The following is a 27182-nucleotide window of genomic DNA, read 5'->3' as shown; positions in this document are numbered from 1 at the left end:
TAAGTGTATGTGAACTGATTTATTCCTTTGGGCACAATCATCATCCACTGGAATTACAGTCATTTGCACCTTTCTTCTATACAGTGTGTCTAAAACAATACAGCAGCACCACCTAGTGGCTACAATATGCACTACGAACAGAAAGCTGTATTAATTCTGTATCACAGAGCATGTATTTCTGTCCAGTTGTATGCATTCTCCAATTATGTATGATAAAACAAAAAGCAACAACAATCTGATATAAATTAGAGTTTATTGCTTTTTTTTATAACAAAGATATACAGTATTTTAAATTAAAAGCATTAACAACAAAAACAAATATGCTGCCACAGGCTTTAAAATTATTGATGTTTTCATCTGCGTATTTACATGTAAATTTAACCCATTAAAGGTTAATGTTAGAGATATCAGGAGTCACAAAGTTAAAAAAAAACACTAGCAAAGTATACAGCATTTATGTTTCATTTATCTTTAGTTTTATTTAGGGATCATTTATCTCTTCTAGGCGATATAAACTTTGCTAAACGAAACCAAGTCTGTAAATTGTGCCTGACTACGTCAAGCCTATTATGTTACCACAGTGAGGAAGGAACCAAACGTCCTTATGTATATAAGTACCAATGTACTCCAGTGTGTGGTAAACTACCCTGCTACAAGGACCAGAAATAATAAAAAGTCTAATAAAGGTTATACAAAACAAAACGTAGAAATGTATTTATAAGAAAAGCAGTTACAATGGAAGAGAAAGGATTGTTCAAAATTAACAATAATAAATATTAGAGCGTCATATCTTTATTTACCTGAGTAACCAAAGTAAGCAAATTACAAGGCAAGTAACCAGTGAGAGAAACCCAGTGTATGAGGAATGAACACCTCCATGTCACACTGTGCTGGGTATACAGACCCAGAAATCGTTGTAAGGTACACAGCAATATACAGGTATGTAGAAGGATGAATATTATGGGCCGGGCAGGCTATAATGTAAATGAAAGAATTGCATGTGATGGCGTATAACATTGTGCAGCAAGGTTTAAGCAGCTAAGTGAACCTGTCACTAAAGTGTAATAAGACACCAATTACACATTGCTTCAAATATGAAAGGTTTCTTTGTTTTATTATTTTATGGGGATCTGTAATCATTTTTACTTTTGCTGTAAGATATTTAGATAAAAGTGGTTATAGTAAATCTTGTGAAGAAATAGTTTGTGTATAATATATACACACACAGCTAAATTCACATATTATATGCAGGGAAATGCTATATATATAGAATTTCACTCATGGTCTTCCAAAAAGTCTAGCTGCCTGTGATTTTACTACTTTTGGAGCCACTGACTGGGTGCTAGGATTTAGGTAAATGAGGTCAGTGACACCTCCAGATCCAAATACCTAACTTCAAAACAACTCAGAAAGAAAAGAAATCACTGGCTTTCATGTTTCTACCATTACAGAGTTCATTTACCAGGATTACACACAAACGTATATTCTTCAAATTTATATTCTCTGTCCAAAATCTTCCTCGCCATTGGCTGCACCTTCCCAATGAGCCCTCACAAACTAATAAAGGGATGCTACTAAGGAAAGCGGATGCTTGGAAATGGCCCTATACAAGTCTTTTAAATGTCAATAGTGATATCAAAAAGAATAAATGAAAGACAGAGAGGTTTTTTAGGCATAAGGTGAAAAAACATTTACTGTGCGGTATATTAACAAATTAACAAAACATAATTCAAGGATTAAGCGCAATGCAATATGCATTCTAGCACATGGTTATTTTAAACTTTAAAAATTGCCCAAAAGTAGAGTCCATAAGTAACATCCAAAGTAAATAGCTGCAGCCGTCTTTTATACTCAACGCGTTTTGCCTACATGCTTGGCGAAACTGTGCTGTCACAAACCCTATGCAGCAAGAACTTACTCTGGTCAGCTATACTCTGACTTGGTATCCAATGTACTATTCGTCTACATGGTACTCTCAGACTCTGCTTAAATTGGGGTTTAAGAAGACTAGGTATGAAGAAAAGAGATAAAACATAAGAAGGGGTTTTATATGGCTAAAGAAAAAGTATATTTTTTGTAAATAAACCGTGTTAATGTAATAAACATGAGCAATTCTATATCACAATACTGTGATTCTTTTTTAACAATGTATTCATAAAATAAAATGACTAAAATGCCAGCAACACATGTATTGTCGGTTGGTTGTTATTTCTTACTAGACAAAAATACTCCTAATTCATCTTAGAGGCAAAATAACTATATTGACTGCATATAAGGTCTCATGTACCAATGTATTTCCTCTCATGGGCTTCCTAAGGGGATTAAGAGAATTGTATAAGACAAGCCTAAAAGTGTAGGATGGGATTTAAATGGAGTTAAATGACTGGTCAGGAAAATCTGGGTAACAGTTGTACAGGGTAATTGATTTCCGAGAGAGAGGGAGGACAATCCTGAAACTGGAGTTATCATACCATCTTCCAAAATATTTCAGGAAAACAAAATGAAATGCAGAGGCAACTGCCACTGATAACTGGATAGTGACAACTTGGCTTAAAGGAACCCTCTGTGACCTTCCTAACATCTGTGCTTCGCAAGCCCTATATCACCCGAGGAAGCCAAGCATTTAGGCGAAGTGTGATGGGTAAAAAAAAATACAGCTGTGGTGACTATTTACTTCAAATGTTACTTATGGACTCTCTTTTTGGGCAACATTTATGGCCTAAAATAACCATCAGCTAGAATGCATGTTGCTTAGTGCCACTATTGGCTTAAACTTTGAATTATGTATTGTTAATTTGTTATCATACCACACAGTAAATGTATTTCACCTTATGCCTAAAAAAAACCTCTCTGTCTTTTATTTATTCTTATTGTTATACATTTTTTGGGGTTGGCATCACTCACTCCTTTACACTATTGTTAAAGTGAAGGACTCTTCTATCCCTCATAATGTCACATAGAAAGTTCCGTGTGAAGTGATTCAATAAGTAACATGCGGATAATGTTTTCTGCTTGTAAAGAAAACGGGACATGTTGATTTGTTAGCTAAACTGGAATCAGAATGAAAACAATATTAAAACTTTATTGTTTTTTGATGAAATTAGCAGAGTACTTAGGTCACTAATGATACTTGGGAAAAAAATGGTGAAAATCAGCACAGATTGGTGGACAGCTATAAGTGGCCTTCTGTGAACTGTCAGATACCACCTTTATAAATTAGTATAACATTTAATTGCAGCAGGAAAGAAAAGACTAGTAAAACTATTTTTAAGGCTTTTCAAAGGCGTGTTTGGTTGACTTTCACAAATGAGGCAAAACAAACACACACATACATGCTGCAATATGGTATTTATCATGAGGCTTATATACCTAGTGGTTCCCTCTGTGTCAAAGCACAGGCAAGCAGACATTCACATCAGGGACCTTCTCATGTTTGCCTGTGATAAAACAAATAATTCTTCTACTGCAAATAAACAGAGGGACAGTAAAAGAGATGTAAGTATATATACACCAAAGAACAGTTATGTAATATATTGTAGCGTGTTAGCCCTTATATGTCCGCAGTGGTTGCATTCGTCTCTTTTCTTTCAAATATATTTTTTACAAGTACAAAACATTCCTTTGATTTTGTTGCTCTAATAAAATCATGTGCACTGAACTTATTAGCCTATCCTACTATGTTATGTTAACCTCAAAAATCTCCCCATCCTATGTTATGAAGATCAGGAGGAGGTGCTGTTTATCCAGTACAGTGAGTACACACTGTCATTCTAGATTTTAAAAAACCTTAAAACTGTAACTAATACAACCACAACATCCAATGGTCAATAGGCTGCTGTATATTGTATTTCTGTATTTGAGTTAGGATACTCTGGTGTCTGTATAGGATGATCAGATCACTGCAACACTAATATTAGATAGTAACACATTAATCAGGCCCACACAAATTAATTGTAATAAATGATTGTGCGCATTTTTACTGCAAAGTAAGGGTGACCTTGAATGACTTGAATGGGAAAGGCATGCAAAATGTGTCATAGTGCATTATTACATGAAAATATATGTGGAGATGAAGAGTGATGTGCTAGTGACAAGTCTCCTCTCAAACACATATCTGAACAAACCATTACAGTGCATTTGTCTCATAGACATAGAAGCAACATTCTATGAGGATGCAGCTCATCTAATCACACTGACAAGGCTGAATTATGACATAATGATACAATCGCTGATGATGCCACTAATTCCCTAGGCCGTGTTCCAATGAACAAAGCAGGAACCCTCTTAAACAAGTTCCTAGAATGTGGAGGTGCTGGATACAGTATAAAGCTTGTCTTCATTTTGGACAGGATGTAATATGACAATTACATTCCCTTTTATAACAAGAACATAACATCATTCTTTATGTACATGTCTAGTGCAGTTTTCTCAAAGTTTATACACAGAAATATAGCAGCATACAAGGAAATGAAAACATATTGATGTGGAGATGTTTATGGCAACTTTAAAGAATGACAAAAGACAAAAAATATGGCAATCTCAAATTGTCATAACTAATAAACCGGTAATTAAAACGAGACAACGGAACCAAATGAATCTTCTTGACCGACTTATATCAGTGATAAGATCTAGTCTTCCTGTCTTGCAGAAAAAAAGCCTTTCTTTGTGCTCTTGCTTCTCAGTGGTCCCTCCTGTCATTCATTCATAAGGCGGAAGTCACTAGAACACAGTGAGGCAGCATGTGGCATGTCGCAGCTGTAGTAGCACGCATTAGTACTCACAGGGTAAAGACTATGACGAAAGCTTAGAGTAACTTGGAGGAGAGAATTTACGCTTCAAGTACTTCAGAATATAGAGGGGAAGACAACTCACAACAGTAATCGCTGATACTTTCCAAAGGAAGGCTAAGGTAGTAATGAAAGCCAAATCTGTGAAAGAAAATAGCAGATTTCATCATTTCAACATATATTAGGGGCAAGATACAAAAATAGCAACTACAATCAGTAGGATTGTAATAGCTCCATGATTTTAATAATATATCTAAAAGGCAGCAGACAAGTGGGGACATTATCACCTAGCTATGACTACTACAGAGAGAATGCTACTTCAATACAGAGGACATAATCTGTCTGCATCCTGGAGAAGAAATATTTTGCACAAATGATTTGTAATAAATCCATTCCAAGTTGTTAGATCACACAGGTTCACCAATTATAGTCTATCTAGTTTTGAGGAGCTTTACTAATTCAGGCCCAATGTGACCATTTACCGATATTACAGACAGGAGACACATCTTATGCAATGGTAAATACAACATGAATTGTACATTGCATTTTAACGTGTACCTAAAGTAAACACGTGGCTTCCCCATTCAGGACAAAACATCAGGTTCACATGAATCCCTATTAACCAGAGCCACATAATTACTCCACCTTAGCTTTCTTGCAGCTTTATTCAAATGCTGAAAGCAGGAGAATCCACCATGTATACATCCCCATTGTCGAGGCTTAAACAGGGCTACATCCTCATGTGATAGTAATGGTTTGGTGGCCCAACAATTTTTTAGTGAGTCGCAGCTGAGTCTCAACAGCTGAATGAGGCTGTGATGAGATTTGGCAATGTATGTGCTGCTGTCGACGGGCGCCGTGGCAGATCAGAGAATGACTGCTATGCATTTCAATGAAGGAGAACACAGTAGGGTGCTGCTGGCTCATCCTCCCCTTTCCCATAGAACAGAACAGGCGCTGTGTTTACAGTGCTCATTTGTTCTCCTGTCACCATCTGTAACTGCAAGATCATGAATGATCTTTTCCAGCAACAAAGTCTGAGAGTGTTAATAGAATAAGACTGAATTGGATCCACAAAACAGCATAACCACCATGGAGATGGTCAACAACGGCCTCCTATATATATCTCACAGCACAGGTTCCCTTCAAATTGTAACATTTCCTACAACACATGTAAAGTATACAGTGCTTAACAGTATCCACACATTATGCATAGGGAAATACGTAATATGGAATAGTCATATTACATTAATAGAATACTTTAAACATGCAAAATATCAAGTACTGCCATCTAGGATGAACAGATGAATATTTCCATAAGACCTACCTAAGAAAGCTCCCAATGATACTCTACCAAGACCTGAGATAAGAAATAAAGCATAAGAAGCATGAAGAAATTAGAGTAGTTACAAAGCAAGCAAATAACACAGAATACAGGACTGGAATTAGCAGTGTATAGATAGATATGTCCTTGGAAGCTCTGCTCCCTAGTCCTTTTTTCTCTAAACATTTCACAGTTCCCTATAGTCATAGTGGGTGATATTTAGCCTAGCATATGCTGACATTTTATAATGCCAGAGATATTCAATCTAAACTTCTGCTTCCTAAACAGAGTTTATAGGGACACCGCCTCTGTACCTAAACACTGCTATTTATCTAGCTCATCTATTTGAGCTGTGTAGTGTAATATGTCAGCACTTATAAGCAAAAGTTGTTAAAAATAATATGCGCAGTGACTTTAGAAGAACACTGTTGTTCTTCCCGAAAAAACAATACTGTATACATTTTGACCCCTAAACAATGTGTGGCATTACTTCAAGTACTGCATGAGGATCAGTAATATGATAATGAAGCCAAGGAAAGTTGGAAAAGCCCAGTACTGCACCACTGAAATTTATCACAGCTTCATCCTAATATATTATATAATATATATTTGGATGCCCTTGTGTGGAAGAGCTGTGTCACCCAACGCACTCTGAGAGAGTAAAGATTTAACACACAAAGTGCCAGATAGGTAAGTATATAAAATTCTTTTACTGGTGGTTTTATATACCCTATCACAAAAGGGTCTCTTTAAGATAACTATAAATAACTCTTTTACTCTGGTTGTTCTCTTGGGGCGTTTGTTGTATTAACTTCATGCTAAAAAGGAAGTTTTCTTCTAATAATTATATGTTATACAAATATACCAGGCCTAATGCATTAAAAGATGTAAGTGCAAATGTGGATTCTTTCTTAAGCGGGTACTAGAAAAATGTCAAGTAGACATGTTTTGCCAATTGAGGCCAACTCCTTCACCGCAATGACTTGTTTTATACCTAACCACATTTTCCAAGTATTAAGATGATAGCTTAATACAGAGATGGAAATGGGCAATCTATACATACAGCTCACTTACAGAAAGGAGTGTTAAAAGTATTGAAAGTAAAATAGAACGAATTTAAAGATAGAAAGTATTTAAAGAATATTTTAAGTATTAAATGCAGATTAATTACAAAGCTGAAATATAAAATGAGAAAAAGAAAAGTTTGTGGGAGACTTCTATCAATCAGTGACCAAGGATATAATTTATATTTTAATGTTCCGCTCATATGAAATCATATCCTTTATTGAGGACAGATATCAGATATCCAATTTTTTTTCGAATTCTAGATTCAGCTATTCAAAAATGTACTTGGTTCTATGAATCACAAACAAATTACAGTGACAGAAAAACAGCTCAGCAATAACATAAAACCAGGATTATTATGTATGATGTGCTTACCAAAGTACTCATTGAGAAATGCGAGTGAAGCCACATAGCAGCCGAGGCTGAAAAATTCAGCCACAACCATTAACCAGTGCCATGTTCTTATTGTTAATGCCACCATGAGCAGTTCTGTCAGAATCAAGGCAGTAAAGGAGATGGCCACCACATGTACAAATTCTGATTCAAATAGTAGGAGAGCTCCATACATCAATATGCCACCTATACAAAAACAAAATCAAGAATTATAGTTGCAATCTGTTGGTTGAAATATACAATACTGATTAATATGAAAAAAAAAACTATTTTTGCAATAAACTTTTGTGCAATACCTGTAATATTTACATTTCTGTCAGTAGATTTTAGTCATATCTTGATCAGACATAATATGAATGCAATAACAAGCAAAAGCAAAGTAAAAAAAGTCATAAAGAATGAATGAATTGGGTGAATCCTATACTATCCAGGTAAACCACATATTTGTCATTTATTTGATATATTCAACCTGTCCCTGTAGAATCTGGCAAATAGATGTACTGAAGCACTTACGTTACATAAAGTATCAACATAAAGTAAAATCCAGGCAACCAGCTAAATGCATAGATAAAATACATACATTTCTGCTTTCTGTTTCTAACTATGCTTTCCTGAAATTTGTATAGCTCTGCCATACAGTGCAGTAGTCAAGTAGGAAAGGAGACCTGATTTTTTTTAGATTGTGATATGCTAATACCAAGTCAAACTCAAGGACTTGATCCTGCAAAAAAAAAAATGTACTAATTTTAAGTAATACAGAGCTAAAGTAATCTGCCTGGAGATGGAGTGAAATATGTTGGCGCTATATAAATCCTGTTTAATAATATTAATAAAATGCAGACAAACTGAAACATACAGTTGTAATGTATATACATTAAGTTGTTCCCTACTACTACAACTTTCTCCTTTATCGGCCTCCAAACTGCTGATTGGAATATTTATAAAAGTCCACCACTGATGAGGTCTTCCATCTTCACCCCTCATATAGTAACACAAACTTTTTCTGAATTTGAAATTTTTTTTAATTATAACTACGCATTATTTTTGACCTCTGACATTGTCCTGATAAAATGTTCATCTTTGATGAGCTGCCGAATCTGTGGACCAATAAACACACCGGCCTTTATTTTTTCAAAACACAGGCTAGGAATGCCAAAATGAGGTACTTAAAGTCTGAAGTCTCCTTTAGTTGGCAAAGCTTTAATGAACTGCTTCATCGGACCCAGTTTCACGTGCAGAGGTGGGAATATATTATTCTTTCTATCAACAAGTGACTCATGTAGAATGTTTGGATCACCTGGTTTTAGGGCAGATTTAGGAGGCCAATTCCTTTCCACCCAATGCCTCTCACGAGCTCTGCTGTCCCACATGCACAGATAACAGGAATACTTGGTGTAAACGCGTTGCTGACCAAGAAGGAAGCATACCATTTTAAGGTCAACACAGATGACCCAATTGTGTTGGTGATATTGCAACAACTCAATGACTTTCCTTATGTCTGCATATTCTTCACAAAGAGAAACTGAATGGCCATTTGGGACTGACCCAAATTTATTGCTATTGTGAAGGAGGACACACTTTAAAGCTCCACTTTGAGCTATTGATGAATAATCGCCATTCAGTTAAGGTATAGATTGGAGTTCCCAATTCCTTCATTAACCCAAGTATGTCATGGCAATACACAAAGCCACTGTCAGTTCTAAAGTACTGCAGAAATGCAATTTCGGTTCGAAAATACGATACCTCTGTTCCTTTTGCAAGTAAGTTTTACTAATGCAGTCTTAATGCTAGGAGTCCCGAAGACTTCTTCGATAGTCCCAAATCACTCAACTCATGCTGATCAAATCCCTTACGAACAGAGTCCTCTTCAATTTCAAACTCTTTATCATTGCTGCCACCGAGTTCATCACCATAATCATGTACTTTAAGAGAGGGTAGTGTAACGAAAACTGGCACTGGGATTTCATCTGAATGAGCCACTGGGTGTATATCCGATGTTACATTTAGTTTTCTTGGTATATCCTGACATTTTCACTATACAAAAGTAACCGTAACTGTCTTATATTTTTTGAAATGCCAAAATATGCCCTAGGTCTTATTTTCAGGGGAATGTCTTATTTTTCCATGCAGAAGACTACAGTACACATTTATTGTTGAAAATCACTCATGAGCCATTGATTGTCCCCTTCAGATCACTCTGTGCCATTGATTGTCCCCTTCTGATCACTCTGTGCCATTGATTGTCCCCTTCTGATCACTCTGTGCCATTGATTGTCCCCTTCTGATCACTCATGTGCCATTGATTGTCCCCTTCTCATCACTCATGTGCCATTGATTGTCCCCTTCTCATCACTCATGTGCCATTGATTGTCCCCTTCTGATCACTCATGTGCCATTGATTGCCCCCTTCTGATCACTACCGTATGTGCCTATGTGCCATTGATTGTCCCCTTCTGATCACTCTGTGCCCTTCATTGTCCCCTTCTTATCACTGACTCGCCGGGTAACAGACTCTGTTAGGGCAGGGATCAGCAGCTTGCTTGTCCTTTGAAGTTACTTTCAGTTTCACTCTGCACTGCAGCCAGCATCCGGGAGTCACACAGAGGCACACAGTATCAGGTATCGGAGGATGTCTTATTTGCAGGGGGGTGCTTTATTTTAATTGTTTGAGCAAAAATCGGAGGGTGGCTTATTTGATGGGGATGCCTTATCATCGGGGAAACACGGTAGGTATACCAAATGGCATCTTATCAAGTATTCCCTTTGTCCACATCCGTAAACCCTCCACACACTGTTTGCACACTTTATGAGGGGCCCAAGACTTATCTTGATCACCAAGTTTAACTTTGGAATATGCCAAATAGGCTTGCTCTACAAATGTTCTAATGTTCGCCCTTCGACTGAGAACGGTGAAACTGACACAGATATAACAAAATGAATCAGGGTTGTTTAGGCACTTACGACGTGAAACAGCAGAGCCAGACATGATCTGAAAGAAATGAAATACGTGTGTAAGTAGAAAAATAAATTTTGCTTATTCACTACGTAGAGAAGCACAACCTCTGACCACACTGCAGTCTTGCGTGTAAATGAATAGCCTATACAAATCCACGCTACAGTAATCGCATTAATATAAGCAGTAGAGAAAAAACCTGACGTGATAGAAGAAAACTAACTGCACTCTCAGAATCAGCATACCTATTTTAGTGTAAATAAGCTTAAAAATTGAAGTCAACAAAAATTTGTTCAAAATTGTTCCCCAGTGAGAATTGCTTAGAGTCCTAGTTAAAGCTATCATCAACTTTGTAACAATCCTTCTCACAACAAATTGATCTATGCAGAACAAACATTTCAGTTTGCAAAATCATGAACACAAACTTTGAAAACCTGGTCGTATTTTCAGTAGAAAATGAATGTGTAATCTAAGAAAAAGTAATTTTTTTTACATTTTTTTATAGGATTAAAGTTTAATTAGAAACAGAACTGATTTCAAGTGACGAGCATCAAAACAAATACCAATCACCCATCATGCACTGCACATTGGCAGGGCTCACTGCCGGACTATCGATTTACCTGATAAAAAAAAAGCAATATATGACTGTTGATAAAATTTTAAGCTGGCGGAAGCAAACCTGGAAGGAAAACAATAATGGCAGACAAAAATCCTTTCGTCTGCTTAAATGAGCCTCTCTTACCTTGGTATATGCTGATTAAAACCCAGATGAGGAAGGTTTTAAACGACAAGGATCTTCCCTGTGAAGAAGAAAAAGGAATGTTAAAGAAACAGGATTGTGCAAATAGTAATGAACAAAGACAATTTGAGTACAGACAATGTTTCTGCATGTACTATAAATGTACATAAATAATAAAACAATTAAAAACACAAAACAGAATTTAAACCTTAGATAACTAAAATGAGAACTAAAATGGTTTGTGGCAAACTTTTTTTTACCAATATTTTATATGAATATGTTTTCATTTATTTAGAAACTCATTTATTTCCCTAATAATAATAATAATAATAATAATAATAAAAGTAAAAGGCTATGTTTTTCTGTATTCTGTTAGGTGAGCCCAAATCACTGGCTGTATCTGAGTACAGAATCTTTTTATAACAGAAAACCACAGAAGGATAAAAGAAATAATGTGAAACCTGAAGATGTGAATAACAACTACTTTGCTACCTTTATTTTTCCAGTGCAGGAAAGCTTTTATAGACAACACATTTAAAACAAGATTTTATTTATACGCTTTGTACATCATTTTGTCCACCATTCTCTAATTTATACAACTGACCAATTAGCAATGAAAAAAAGTGATCAAAAGTCAAACGAGCTGGCAAGGCAGAATACCCATCTTCCTATTTCTATATATTTGTAGGCTAGTATTAACGCATAATTATATGTCTACATAGTCCAGGATCATGTTATTCCAGTGGAGCACAGGTATAGTGACAGTCTAAAGTTTTTACCATAGCCTAACAAAGTCTAAGGCCAATTTAGGAGGATGACAATTATCATACTAGTGTTCTAGCCAGGTTTCATAACTGGGACCATAGTGCTGCAGGGCTATAGTGCTAGCCACTTAGCCACTATGATGTATATAAATGACAAAATAATAAAACTGGTCATAATAAATGACTGGTGAATGTACAACCTGGTGGAATTGGATGACAAATATTTCTATTACTACAATTTTTTTTCTTAAATATGTCAGAACTGATTGATTACCTTTGTAAGGTCTTTATACAACTCTGGGTAGAGTAGAGCAGTTTCTGGTTTCACATCCTGGTCCAATACCAGAGAGAACACAGGAAACATTGTAAATATTGTTGCATACCTTGAAAAAATAAATAGAATCATTGGCTTTAAAAAAAAACATTTCTCATTTATTAACTAGCATGGAGTGGTAACATTATTTCTTTCCACAAACCAGCAAGACATGTTTATTTTATCCGGCAATGCTGTAGTGCTGACAATCATGTGTGTGACTCTCTAAATATCACTCTAAATCAGCCATTCCCAACTAGGGTTCTGTGGTTTATGTAGAGGTTGCTTGAGGTGGCTGAATGACCTGTCATTTGATGTTGCCTCCAAAGTTCTGGGGCCAACACCACTTGATTCTGCATGATTAGAGGTTAAGTGTCTATAAAAGTGTTATTCTCCCCACCACTGTGGGGTCACTTTTCCCACTGTCAACTAATTTAAGAGTCTTTTCATGACATTTTAATAGGGGTTCAGTGACTTTAAAATTATTGCAAGGAATCTTCAGGGATAAAAAGAAAGGCTACTTTGACACGTCTAAAATAAACTCCACTATATCATGAATTTCAGTCAAGTCACTACCCTATAAAAAATCCCGGCATACAGTACTGTGGTAAGTTAGGCCATGAGAACACTACAAATGTCATGGTGCAACTACATGAAAGGGAGGCCCTGCTGTGAAGGCAGCAAGAAGAACCACAAAGGGCAAGTTGCAATTTATGAATTACTGCATTTCTCCAACATTCCTGATGAGATACAATTACTGCACAAACATGTACAGCAAATGATTATTTCGTGATTCTCCCATCAGTACTTCACATAGCTGTTACTTGGCTGCTTCATCATTACTGTCAATGAGAAAACCACCATGTACCTGGTGTGGATACACAGCTGAATAGCAGCCAGTCAGCCCCTGCAGTGTCAATTACTTTCATTTGCCTGAAAATATCTGTTGTTGTTTTTTTTAAAGAACATTATTTTTTTGCTCCCTCGCCATGTTAACTATTAGTGCATGAATAATATGGGAAAAACTAATTATAACATTTTTCTTTAGACATAATTAAAAGGCAACCAACTGATCTTGGCCCTGATGTAATCAAACAAAAATAGTTTTGTTACCACGTTGTCACCAACTAAATACTAGTTTTTACTTACCCTACCATTAGGAATCCCTGGTACAAAGGAACAGATGCGAAATAGAATACTGAGGAGAACACAGCCTTAAAAGGAAGAAAGATAAAAAAAATAAATACATTTAGCATTTTCAGTGCTAGGTTACCGATCTTTAAATAAAAAACATTTTAAGGAATATTCATTTGTATACTGTAATGCATAAAATGTGTGGTCAGGTAAATCAATGCACATGGGTAGCTTAACATTTTAGAAACATTTTTCTATTCTGTAAAAACTGGGTGATGGTAACTTACAAATAAAACTACTAAATTAAAGCATAACCGCAGGCTTCAATTTTTTTAACATTTTAGAAAAGAGAATAGTGAAGGTTTAAATCCGGTGTCAAAGTTTTATTGCCGTCTTTGGCTCCACTTCTCAATTATTACCTGCATAGTGGAAATAATAAGGCCTCTGTGGATGACAAACTGTCCCAGTGCTGCTGATCTTTTATAACTGTTACGTCCATGTACCATCAGAAGTTGGCCAATGTGCTTAAACTGTGTGATGGAAAAGTCAGCTGCCAGTGAAGCCTGTTTTCCTTCCTGCAATAAAATAATAAATTAAACTACTAGCAAAATATTAAAATATCACCCAATTTATTTATTTTTTTTTTTGAGGCTACCACTGTAATTAATCATATTATAAACCATACCCAACTCAATCTACATGCATTAAAAAAAGAAAAATGCCTACATTTTGATTAAGTCATGCTAGGCTTTTAATGCTGCCTGAATATTTTCCATCCAGTAGGTGGAGCTTTAGTAAGATTTTTCAGCTGTACTATAAGCCATTCTATGCAAGCTTTGTGTGCTATCACTTTAGGCAGCTCAAAGTGCTCTGCGAACCCACTGCCGTACATTAAATATTTATTGTAAAATAATAATTGTACATAAGTCACATAAAAATAAAATCAACAAATTAATACCATATAATCTTTGGAAAGCAACTAAACAAAAACTGTTCCACAATCAGATCCAACTCTGGCCAAAACTTAAGAGTCTTGGTTGTGGTTGTAAGATTTTAAATCTGTGACAGATGATGATGAGGAGAGACAGCAGAGTTGTGATGGATGGAGCTCATCTTTTCAGCTACAACTGTACATGAAGTGCATGGGTTTAGAAAGTAACAATCACCTAGCACATGAGCACTTTTCAGGACCTGGTGTTCTGATTAGATCACTTATAACAAGCTTGAAGAGTTGATGACCACAGTAAATGTTCTGTAGCTTTATTCCAGTTGGTTTTACTAGCCGGAAAGTTTATGAACAATTTTTTGCTGGGTCACAATTTTTCCATTTTTGTATTCAGATATGAGCCCTGTAACCTAGCTTAGCATATCATCAGGGTGTCAAGATTCAGTGTACTTAACAGACCTTCCTAATTCCATTTCAATACATTTTATGTTAAGGACTACTAAAGTAAGCATGCTACTCGTAATCTACATATCAACAGAATACTAAAACATAAAAATATTACCTTTCCTTCAATGCCAATCCCACAGTCAGCTGCTTGGATCATGCTCACATCATTACCTCCATCCCCTGAACAAATAAAATCACAGTATATAAATAAATAAGGAAAAAAAGGGGCTATTTATAAAACAGTGAATCTTTCATTCACCAAATCATTCCCTGGTGGAGAATCAATTCCTGCAACTGAAACACATGGACCTGAAAAATTCTCCATCAAAGAATGTTTCAGAGATGCCAAATTCACTGCTTTACAGATAAACCCCTAAATATTTTGTATTTTTTAAGATTTTTTTTTCATATGTATACAATAAAATTAGCTTAAAACACAACTGGTGGTATAAATTTAGCTTGCAAGTTGACTTTGTTTAGTGTACAAAGGTCTCGTTCACATCTATGTGTTTACTGGCATTGTAATGTACATTTACTGCAGAGACAGTCAAAAATTAGTTTATAATGTGTAGATTAAAAAAGTACAATAGGTTAAGTTTTAGATATATGTAACATATCTATATACATGTACACTGGTAATACTGCCTCACCTATAGCACATGTGCGTTTTCCTGTGTGTTGCTGCAAGAGCTTTACAATCTGAGCTTTCTGTGTTGGTGAACACCGACAGCACACAACAGCAGGACACTGGCAGGCAAGTTCAACAAATTCATGCTCATAATACTTCAAACACACCTAGAGAATGCAGAGAGATACAACATGTAATATACTTTTCATTATGCTGTCATTAAAAATAGTGATGTTGTTGGAATGCCACATCAACCAATCAGGGGTTACTAAATAGAAGGAATCAAATGACTAAATGACTGGATTCTGCTTTAAACGTAATGTCAGTTTTGGAAAACATGGAGGCTGCCATTGCACAAAGCTTGTGAAAGTTTAAATAAGGATGGAGGCAAATGTTCATAGAGAATAAAGTAAATGATGCTGTGCTTATTTCAATAATCCAACCCTGTCTATGCAAAACAATCTTTTTTCTCTGTAAACAATCTCTATTCATTTAGTATATCAACCCCATGAATTTAAGCCATTTGATCAGCGTGAGACATCAGTAGTTTTCAGAAGCAGTGGCCAATAAACAAAGCCACCTCCTTATTACTCTCAGTATGGCTACCTAAATGATATTTCTATTTAATCCACTTTTTATTGTTAAATAAAATGGTACAGAGTACAGTTAGTCCCTGGGTTAAGGACATCCGACATACGGATGACTCCCAGATACGAACAGGGCTTCCCTGATCAGGTGTGCAGGACAGAGGCTTGGAGGGGGGCAGTTTGCATGACTTGCAGAATAAATCTTTTGTTAAACACAGCTGAGACTGAGCTCTTCAGCAAGCTCTTGTAACTCTTTAATGACCAGGATAAACTCTGAAGTTGTTTCTTTTTGCATATCAAAAGCACAGCTTGCTCCAGAAGTCAACGAATGTCTAGGCTTACAGTGAGGATTTTATACAGTAACTGACACCACACTGACCTATTTCACATATTATATTTGCATACCTCAAGAGAATCCCCAGCTATTACCAAGGCACAGTCATGTTTTCTTCGGAAAGCATTGAGTTCCAAGTGAGCTTCACTTCGATTATTTACCTTTAAGAAAAATTGCAATATGTTAGAGTGCACAACAAACAAAAAATCAACTGTTCTGCTGTAAATAATGATGTTGCAATTAAACAAGAACGTATCAACAAGATAATAAAAGATTGGTATGTTTTTTTGGTCTTATAATTTAAATGCAATATTAAACATATCTTTTTAACTTGCATTAGGTTTGATGACTCAACCTGCAGAATGGAGCTCACACAAAAAAACTAAGAGAACCTACATACAGTCAGATTGAACACTGGTCATACACCTTACAGGCCACCCCAAACACTAAGTTCAATTGAAAGACAGTTTAGTAATGCGTTTGCTCATTCAAACATTTTGCTTTGGGCTGCATTGAGCAGTGTTCCTCATTACATGTTCAATGCTAAAAACAAGAAAAATATGATTTTAAATGCAAACCTTACCTGCATTTCAACTTCAGTTCCAATTATTGAGCTTTAGTACTCACCCCTCTCCTCATTATTCTACCATTCAGTACATATGTCTCCACTAGCTGCTAACACTAACAAAGATGTACCAAAGCACCTTGCAGAACCAAAACTGAAAACTGATTTCAAAAAGTGTTTCTGGGTTCTGAAAGACTTTATGAGAACACACAGAGCCAGTTTGAGGCTATATAGAGAAAGTTTCCATATAGTCTTAAGACAGGTTTTTAACCCAGGGGGGAGATGTCTCCATTTCAGGGATAAAATTCTGCCCAATAACTTTGTACCTTAGCGCAATAGTTTTGGGTAAATTAACTATTTACTAAAAAACCTAAATATTTTGGTTAATCAGGATTTATCAGCATTACTGTGTTCTTCTATCCATCCAATTAATCATAAAGGTATTTCTTTAAGTAAATGGGCATTCAGTAGCCCACGAAAAATAAGGAAACATCCATTTCACTAATTATCAATACTGAATACTGTAGAAGATTAGCAATACATCCTTACTGCACTAATACAAAACCACCAAGAAATGATCAGAGCTCTGAATTTCATTTCAAAGGCCAAACATTGCAAATTAACATAATTGTAGTCTCTCTTCTTATTATAAGCTATAGAAAAACTCAAACTAAATAGATTTTCTTCAAGAAACTTAATTTGTGATTTTACTTTACGAAAAGGTCAACAAAAATTGATCTGAAGTTTTATCATAAGCATTAATAATTTAATTGCAAATAGCAGACTGCAGGGCCTAATCTGCTATTCTGATGTTTCACAACAAACTACATTTACATGTAAATTATATTCTAATAATTATTTCTGTCGGAAAAGTGCTTCATTTAGATGAGACACAGACATATGTCTTATCGGAGGACGGCAAAAGAAGTCTTAACAACTTTACCAATTTTATTTGGGGACATAAAACCATTTTATAATTAAAAGTGCATGTGAAATGGCTGCCTCCCCTGATATTCCTTAAAAATAATTATTATTTAAAATATTCTACTGAGTGCCTAACATGTTCTCATATATTTTATGTGCTTAATTATTTCCTACTTGCTAATTCTTCTTTGTGTGCAATAAACAACATGGTGTCTTGTTAGACACTTTACGCAGGTAAAGACAAGGTAAGGTAAATGACAAGGAAGCAAATGGCAATGTTTTGAACACACACACAAAGCATTACCAGGGACAAACAAAAGTTGTATAGCTTATTTTGGTGGACCAAAAAAAAAAATGCAAAAGTTAACATAGCGTTGGAATAAACTGAGGTCAAATTTGTATTCATCAAAAACCCTTGTTTTGCCATGCTTCCTTCTGGGGAGGACCCTTAGACTTGGTCTACACGGACGGTTTTCAAAAAGCATGTAAATGTTCCTACCATGTTTATATGCGTTTTTGTGGACTTTTACAAGCGTTTTAAAGCTTGTCTTTAAAACGCTAAAAAACATTAAAAACCGCCTATTACGCGTTTTACCGCAAATTGCACTGATTTTACATAAGCCTTTATAAAAGTTTTACTTTTAACCTTTACTTTTACAGGGAATGAGTACAGGGGTACAATAAACCCCTCACCCATTCCCTGAAAGGGTTAAAATATGCGTAAAAAAATAGGACGAGGCTTTAATCTTAAAGTATTTTATTAAATGTATGTGTGTTTGTGTAACTAACCTTTTTTTTACAGGTTATCCCATAATGACAGGATGATTCCCACGGCTGCATTTATGACATGAGCACAGCCGTGGGACTCCTCCTGACAGTGTGGGATCCCCGGGCACTAGGGATTAAATGGACAAGGCTCCCCATTTAGCTCTAGTGCTTTGTGATTGGCTGAGAATTTCCTTTTCTCAGACATTCAGCACTAGAGAATGGGGAAACTTGTCCCCATTCACCTCTAGTGCCTTGAGATTGGCTGAGAAAACGGAAACCCTGTTGACAGCTCAAGCATCATCAGGATTTCCTTTTCCTCAGCCAATCAGGGAGCAGAGCAATCAGCGGCGCTCTGCTATACTGACAGCCCCACTCCCCTTATTACTCCCGAAGCCCTAGAGAAGCTGTAGTATGTGTTCTTGAATATAGAACACATGTCACAGCTACTCCAGGGCTGCAGGAGCAATCAGGGGAGCGTCATTGTAAAAAAAAAAAAGGTTTAATTACACAAACACACACATTTAATAAAATACTTTAACATTAAGGCCTTGTCTTATGCTTTCAGGGAATAAGTAATAGTTTTATGTACCCCTGTACTTATTCCCCAGGGTAGGGTGGTAAAAATCTCGGAGTCTCCTTATTAAAGGGGGCTTTCAGATTCCACAGTCCTGCTAAAAACACTTATAAAATTCCCCATTGTTTTCAATGGAAGCTTTTATAAAAAAGCTTAAAAACGCTTGTAAAAACGCTTGAATTCAATGGGTACATTTTCAAGCATTTTCCCGCGTTTACTCTGCATTTTAATTTTTTTAAAGATGAAGCTAAAGATAAAGCTCATAAACGTGCCTCAACGTGCCTGGAATGCATGGGGACTTCAAAAATGGGCTTTTAAAGCCTCAGGTTAAACACTGGGGGAAACGTCCGTGTAGACTAAGCTTTAGGCTGATGTAAGCTTCAACCAGACTGAGGTCCAGCTTACACATGGCTTTGTGAGAAAGCAAGTGAGAAAGCAAGTGAGAAAGCAAGTGAGAAAATGGGGAGGCAGAGAAAAGGTACATATTATCCCAGTGGGAAGTAGACTGAATGTGCAAAATGTCCAAGAAAAAAAGCACAGAGAACCACAGTGAATTAAGTAAAAACAGCTTTGTTTCAATTATTTAAGCCTGAACAGTTCCACATGATAACCATAATGCTTTATTTTAGTATTTTTAAACATTTCCCTAAACAATTACTTTCTTTTTAAGTAGAATGTTTCCAGTTGTAATATAAATTAGGTCTAAAAATGTGTTGTATGGAGTAAGTATATAAATATAAGCTGTGCAGAGAATAGAAATGCATGTAATAAGATTACACTACATGGTTAACAAAAAATATTACTAAAAAATACATGCGACAAACTAGAACTAGGAAACTTACTGGTCTAAAAATGTGAATATCCTGGTTTCTGGATACTAGATGAGAACTTTTTGCTATGCAAGTTGCAGTTTCCAATTTATCACCCGTGAGCATCCAAATCTATAAAAAAAAAAAAAAAAGGTATAAAAATATATGTATACAGATATATGCACACAACACAAATAATAATTAGACAGATTCTAGTATAAGTCTGTGTGGCTGGCATTATTTAAAGCACTACTTTGTTAAAAATGAAACTCCATATGCCTTACTTTTATCCCTGCATTTCTCAGCATTTCGAGAGTCGGCCTAACATCAGCTTGTAGTTGATCTTCAACACCGGTTAGACAAAGCAGTTCCATCTCTCTCTCCAGACTCTCTACCACAGCTGCCACCTTTAATGTTCTGTCATGCATACTTAGCTTGGCTTGGTTGTATCGATTCTGAGGAAAAGGACATTTCACAAGATACAAATTTAGACACATTTCTCAGTCCTGAGAAAATTAAACATCCATAAATGTAAAATAACCCAAATAAAGTAAAGGATTAAATGTGACATTTTTTTCTACATTCACAAATTTAAAAAGGCAAAAAATCAATTGCTTATTGTAAGAACTGACTTAGTTAAAAGGACCATGAAAAAATATATATTATTAAGGCTGTTCCCTTTAGTAGTAGTAATACCAGCTAAACACCTAAATCAAACAACTGATATACATGTATGTGATCTTTTGCAATAGTTATCCGTCAGAATATTTGCAATTCTGCTCAGCTAATCACAAGCTTCTGCAAGATTGAAAACCTAGACTATGACACCACTGTTCAAAGCCTGTGACTGTCACTTGACCACCCGAAACATAGCCAGTAACTGACACCCGGCAATGATTTCATATCCATGAACCCCATGTCATACCCTCACCTAAACTCCTCAACCTTTAACTTCTTTTGTTGTTGTGTGCAGTACAATACAACCTGACTGACAGATGGATGAAGCATTCCTACTATCAGCTACATTTACTGGTGCGCAAGAGTCAAAAGTGCCTGTTTCTCATCTAGTAAATGCACAATATTTTATTAGAGCCTAAATCAACTAATACTTTCACAGGAAAGACACTCTGGCTTAAAAATGGCTTTCTAAGGACTTCACTACTGTATAATATATATATATATATATATATATATATATATATATATATATATAAATCAACATACCCCTCCTCAAATAATAAACAGTACACATTCAGGTGACTAATATATACAACTAAAAGGGTAAATTGTCTTTGTCATACCTCAAAATCTTGATATTGTTCTTCTGATAATGATTTTTTGGCAACTACTAAAGTACGCAGTCCTTCTCTTGCCATATTCCCACACTGCAAAAAAATGTAATACAGATAAAATAATCCTATGCAAGTGTAAATTTGTTGCAGATGAACATTTAATAGGTTTTTCTGAACAGTGCCACCAACAACTGAAAACAAAAAAATGACATTTCTGAACAGAACTGATGGGTTACTGGAAACTTGTAATGAATGCCACTGATCAGAACTATAAGAGTGGAATGGCTACTCACAAAGTGACTCCAAACTGTGTGTAATATAATTAGATTTGTGTGTATTATGTAAAAATGCTGCACAGGCCAGATAGTAGGATGGGATCGATTGCCAATTCCAGGTCCCATATATTTCCCAGGCCCACAGGCCTATTTAGTACACCTGGTGCTAAGCAGCAGTGGCTGTGTCTGTGTGAGCCAGTTTTCTCTATGTTTTAAGAGAGAGAAGCGCTGGTTTGGAAGTCAGCTAGCCAGGAAGCTATACTCTAATTTAAAGAACTGTTATGTTACTGACATCACCCCAGTGGAGGAACTCTCTTGGTTTTTGTGCCATTTTTTTTTCAATAAATACGGGCAGGAGCCCAAAAGAAAAGCTCTTGCCTAGAGTTGACTCATTGCCAGCCCACTTAGACTGGGGTAATCCAATTAAAAGTCAAAATAAAACATTTTTAACATTCTGCATTATGGATCCAATTTACAAGTCCTTAAATATACAACAAATTGTATTTTATAAGCAGGTAAACCAACTATTATTATTGTAACTATATCAGCTGATGGTTAAATACATAAGCTTAATAAATGTCATTGGTGAAAGCGGTATATTGATTTGACCTAATATTGTTTAATAAATTAAGCCAAGTTTTTTTCCCCTACAATTAATTATGTATCATTATCGCTAAAAGTAATTTTTATGACATTTTGCTCAGTCTTCAGGGAGTTTAATTTAATCATGCCTCTGATTAAGTGAAACTGGCCTGCAGCATATATTGATTTATATTGCCAATACCATCATCAACATATGCATGGTGATCACTCTGTTATTATATTGTCAGGACAGAGGGTTAGATCAAGATGATTACAGGCTAACAAAGCCTGCAAACAAGCTGTAAACAACACACACTGGGAACTGGGGATTAATGCACAATGACATCTATTTACTGAGAAAATAATATACAGTAATATTATACACATGTATAAAGAGGTGCAACAAAAATGGCAGAGGCAAATACTACCAAACGGTTACTTTACTTCTCAAAGGGTATGTATAGAAAAACTGAATTTTATAGAGACATTTCTGCCCTCAAGGAGCTCATAATCTAACCCCTCACCACCACACAGTAAGGGCAACATAGAAGAAATCCAATACCATTTATTATTTTAAACCGTGTGAAGAAACCAGAATATCCAGGAAAAATTGTGCTGCTTTTTTATTCAAATATGTGGTTTCTAAATAGAGTTAAAATTTAAGCATTCTTTAAGAACATATTGTATGTTTAAAAATGCATCAAAGGCCATATAGTTACAACAACCCTGAAGGTTCAGGATATGTGTAGTCTTGTTAAATGAACAGGTAAGGTAGCATGGAAAGCACATCAGAAGCTGTATTGGCCATCAAAAACTTTCTGCTTTATCTGTGTCTGTACAACATACGTTATAAGCCACTTCAGCAATGCCAGCCATTAGTGACTACACAATGTAATGCCTTTACTATTCTCACTCAGGACCAAGCTAAATGCAATTTAGGAGCAAGTAAAATACCAAAAACCATTCCGCTGAACTACAGATACCGATTGACACTTACCCATACTATTCCTGATCTTGATATAGAACACTGAAAACAACTGAACCCTTTATCTTTTCTAGATTTACAATCAGCCTACCTAAATTGTCTCTTCAGCAAAAGTTAAATTATTTTGGACTGCCTATTACCAATGCCTAAACTTTTTGTCAAATTCTTTATTATAAGAATCACTCTTATACACCACTTTATAAGCAATCACAGATGGCGGGTTTCTTTACTGGGTCATCTCAAATCAATCAAGGTATCCCAATAATTTATCAGACGTTACAAGAAAAGTAGGTTTTTGTTAAAATGACTCATCTTCAAATGGAAGACTGAAATGAAAAAATCTTTTTCAGACGAACAATGGAGGCAAGCCTTTCACTCTGCTTTTAAATACACTAGATGTACTACTCACTGGAAATCCTACCTTAAGATGTTACTCAGATGGTATAGAACGCCATATGTCGTGGCAAAATATGACTTAAATGTTTTGCAATATTGCTGGAGGTTGTGTGGTCATATAGGCTCTTTGAGACATATATTTAGGTATTGCAAAAGTAATAAAAGTGTCTGGATAGAGATATTTAAACTGCTATCTAATGTGACCAGAATATTTGTGCAATCAAACCCATTTCTGGCTTTACTTAGCGATTGAACAATATCCAATAGAACATAGGCTCATTGTCATACATTGTTTATGTGGAAACCAGACAGACCATAGCATCCTATTGGAAAAGCACAGATGTTCCAAATATATCTGACATAATATGCAAGTTTAATTTACAGGTCTTATATGAGAAAATGTTTGCTTATAACACCGATCAAGTGAATACATTTCATGCATATTGGTCCCCATGGTTTGCGCATCCCAAATGCACAGTGCAAGTATAATTGGTTGGATTTGATGTTCTGTAATAATGACTACTGATTTACAATATTGTTATATTAGTTAACTGATTAAGGTTAACTTCTGGCACTTTGTTTTTTGTTTGGTTACTGATTTTTTTCTCTTTTTTCTATATTGTTTGTATTATATAATGAAAAACATTCAATAAAAATTATCTTTAAAAAAAAATACAAAAAACCAGATAGATTACCTTTGCATATTTTTTCCATTTAGGCTTAGTTTCCCTGGCTTCTGAACCATGGACCCTCATAGCACATCGAGAGTGCACTACAAAATTTCAATAGCCCAAAAGAAACTGCAAGGTGACTTTCTGTTACTTGTAAAAATGGCCCTGTAAAAATGTGCTTACAGTACACACTGCGTGCATACATCCTACTGAAAGCCCCCTTGAAGACTGATAGCCTTTGAAAAACAGTACTGACAGCCTTAGGTTATTAGGGGAGATTTTTCCTAGCCCATAGTAAACAAGTTTTTTATTTGTTTTTCTGGGGGCTTATGTAAAGTAGATCTCCAGCCACCTATGCCTACAGAATGCATACCAACCATTTCCAATCACCCATACAAACAGTCAACCAATATACACAATGGGTCTGATTTATTAAAACTCTCCAAGGCTGGAAAAGATACACTTTCGACAGAGAAGTTGGGTGTTCTAGCAAACCTGGAATGGATTTCTTAAAAGTAATTTGCTTTTTGTTAGCAAATGTTTTCAATCCTGCACCAGATCCTTGGAGAGCTTTCATAAATCAGGCCCAAAGTGCATTTTCAGTCTTAAGCTGCGTACACACTTCCAATTTTTGTCTTTGGAAAGGATCTTTCACGATCCTTTCCAACGACAAGGGTGTGCACGATGCATGAACGATGCTGTACATACAGCACCGTTCATGCTCTATGGGGAGGGGGAGAGCGACGGAGTGGCACCCTGCTGCGCGCTCTCCCCTTCCCTTTCATTAGGATCGGCTGTCGTCCATCGTCCGTGGATCCGGCAGGTCGGTCGTCCGGACGATGGACGACACCGACTGTACACACGGCAGATTTTCACCCGATAATTGGCCGATGCCGATTATCGGGCGATAAAAATCTGACGTGTGTACGTAGCTTTATGAATCTTTAAAGAAGTGGTATGTGGGATTCTGTTTTGTGGCCCATTGCTGTAACAGAACTGGCTAAGGTGATAGGCCCATAGCAACTATCTCCTACATGCCCACCTGCAGCCATTTGTTAGTCTTACCTCCTCCTCCAACCAATCATTATACTGCACAATGCTGGCCATGGCAACATCAGCACCTTTCATGTAGAATGTGATTTCTCCAGAGGATTCCTCCTAACAAAACATAACAAAGTATAGTTAAAAGCAACCAATGTACATATAGGCAATATTTCTATTTCTAATCATATGCCATGCGGTATTATCAAAACAAACACTGCAAGTGCTGCTGAATAGTCAAGGAAAATATTTACCATGTTTGATTATTATGAAGAGTGTGTTTGAGGCAGGTGGAAACACATCATCATATTAAAGTATAAATATGTTTTCTTCAATACACCCCATGTACATGCTGGACTATGTTTGCTGCTGACAAGGGAACAATGTTTTTAGCATGCATTTATTGTGGGCTAAATTTTGGAGACATGAAGACACTGACCTAGTAGTCTCCAGCACTAAATTGTCTATATACAGGAAACATAGGGCTGCCAACATGCAAAACAATCAGAATAAAGTGTTAATGATGCTTCTATATTGGTACACTGTGAATGAATCCTTAAAATTAGCCTGTGCTCAAACACCCCCTAGCCTGACAGGCAAACATGCTTACTGTATTCAGCACGACTTGTACACTAAATAGTGACTGCAATGCTTTTTGGAGAAATGCAATGTTAGAAAAGGACACACTGATATTGCTGACCTTGGAATCATAAATGTCTGCCCGTCTTGCCTAATTTCTCTCTGTTCCTAAAACCTGTAACAAGGTTAAATGTAAGGATCCTAATTGCGTTTGCTGTATGCTTGTTTTGGGTCTGTGAAGTACTAAAGTGAAACATGCATGATTAGAGTAATTTAAAAAATAAGGCCAGCAATAATAACCTCCATATTTTTACCAATACCAGATTACTTAAACGTGGTGTATAAGCCAGATATTTATGCTTAAAGAATTGGTTAGGCAGAAATCAGGTACCTTACCAATGACTTGCTTTATATTCCATAGTACACTTGGAGTCCCTACACACGAGGTGGTCAGTAAACTCAGGGTAGTTTGTTTAGTCAAACCTAAAGAGCTCCATATACCAGGGTACCCAATAAGAGTAAATATAGGGTGCTCATTATATTCAAACCTGGGGTTTTTATCTTAACCTGGGCATCCGAAGCTAGAGTACTAACTATACTAAAAGTCAACTCTGTGTTTTTAGCAGACGCATACCCTGGTTGGTCAATTTACCAAAATCCAGTGTGGTTGGTAAAATCCTCAGTAAATCCTCAGTAACATTATGGAGTGAGTACTCCATAATCAGTAGCAGCCTTTGGACTATCTGACCAACAGAAAAACACACGTATGGTGAAAAGTATCACAGCTTTGAATTGAAAACCTGATCCCAGGACAGAGTTCAGTGATTCCTGGGATACTCTTAATCCCTAGATCCCTTTACTCTAGATAAAACGAGATGGATGCAATTATAAATGTCTGCTTGTCTGCTTCCTGCCACTTGAATAACTAGGCGTCAGGTGTGTTTTAAAACCTATATTTGTCATATGAATAATTAGATCCGTAAGTTAGAAAACTTTAGCTAGTCAAAAATTTTATGCAGAACTAGTAGGGTTAAAACTGCTCTACAGTGAAATAGTACTAAGAAAACTATCAAGGGAAAGCTATGCACCTTCACTTATTATTAGCTACAGTTAATTATTAATTTCACAATACTTAAATTTTTCCCTATAGGAATAAAGCAATAGGATACTGGGTAAAATATCATTGCAACACATGATTGGAAACAATATAAGTCTCATGTGAAACATAAAAACCCCAAAGCTAACTGTTTAAGTTTTCAATATAAAACAATTCCCATTATCTGTTTTATTAGCAATTATTAAATCTT

At 36.0% G+C, this 27182-nt stretch overlaps 1 protein-coding gene across 3 annotated transcripts in view; it reads right to left on the bottom strand.

The window, feature by feature from the left end:
• Nucleotides 1–236: 236 nt before the first annotated feature.
• Nucleotides 237–27182, bottom strand: part of ATP9B (ATPase phospholipid transporting 9B (putative)) — a 161975-nt gene continuing 135029 nt past the window's right edge. For 2 of the 3 annotated variants that reach the window (XM_072411551.1, XM_072411553.1), the window contains 14 exons: nucleotides 25321–25413; nucleotides 21356–21439; nucleotides 20339–20509; nucleotides 20088–20186; nucleotides 16486–16575; nucleotides 15516–15660; nucleotides 14981–15045; nucleotides 13892–14047; nucleotides 13488–13552; nucleotides 12300–12408; nucleotides 11265–11322; nucleotides 7552–7755; nucleotides 6115–6147; nucleotides 237–4928 (listed from right to left, as the gene is read on the bottom strand). In XM_072411551.1, coding sequence (XP_072267652.1) covers nucleotides 4792–4928; nucleotides 6115–6147; nucleotides 7552–7755; nucleotides 11265–11322; nucleotides 12300–12408; nucleotides 13488–13552; nucleotides 13892–14047; nucleotides 14981–15045; nucleotides 15516–15660; nucleotides 16486–16575; nucleotides 20088–20186; nucleotides 20339–20509; nucleotides 21356–21439; nucleotides 25321–25413 — 1509 coding nt within the window. In that variant the 3' untranslated portion in view covers nucleotides 237–4791. The remainder of the gene's footprint in view (nucleotides 4929–6114; nucleotides 6148–7551; nucleotides 7756–11264; nucleotides 11323–12299; nucleotides 12409–13487; nucleotides 13553–13891; nucleotides 14048–14980; nucleotides 15046–15515; nucleotides 15661–16485; nucleotides 16576–20087; nucleotides 20187–20338; nucleotides 20510–21355; nucleotides 21440–25320; nucleotides 25414–27182) is intronic. The other variant, XM_072411552.1, reaches the window with a different exon arrangement.

Source organism: Pyxicephalus adspersus, chromosome 5 (assembly GCF_032062135.1).
Source record: "Pyxicephalus adspersus chromosome 5, UCB_Pads_2.0, whole genome shotgun sequence".
NCBI lineage: Eukaryota > Metazoa > Chordata > Amphibia > Anura > Pyxicephalidae > Pyxicephalus > Pyxicephalus adspersus.
The sequence above is the reverse complement of the archived record's forward strand: the minus strand, read 5'-3'. Positions and strand labels throughout refer to the sequence as shown.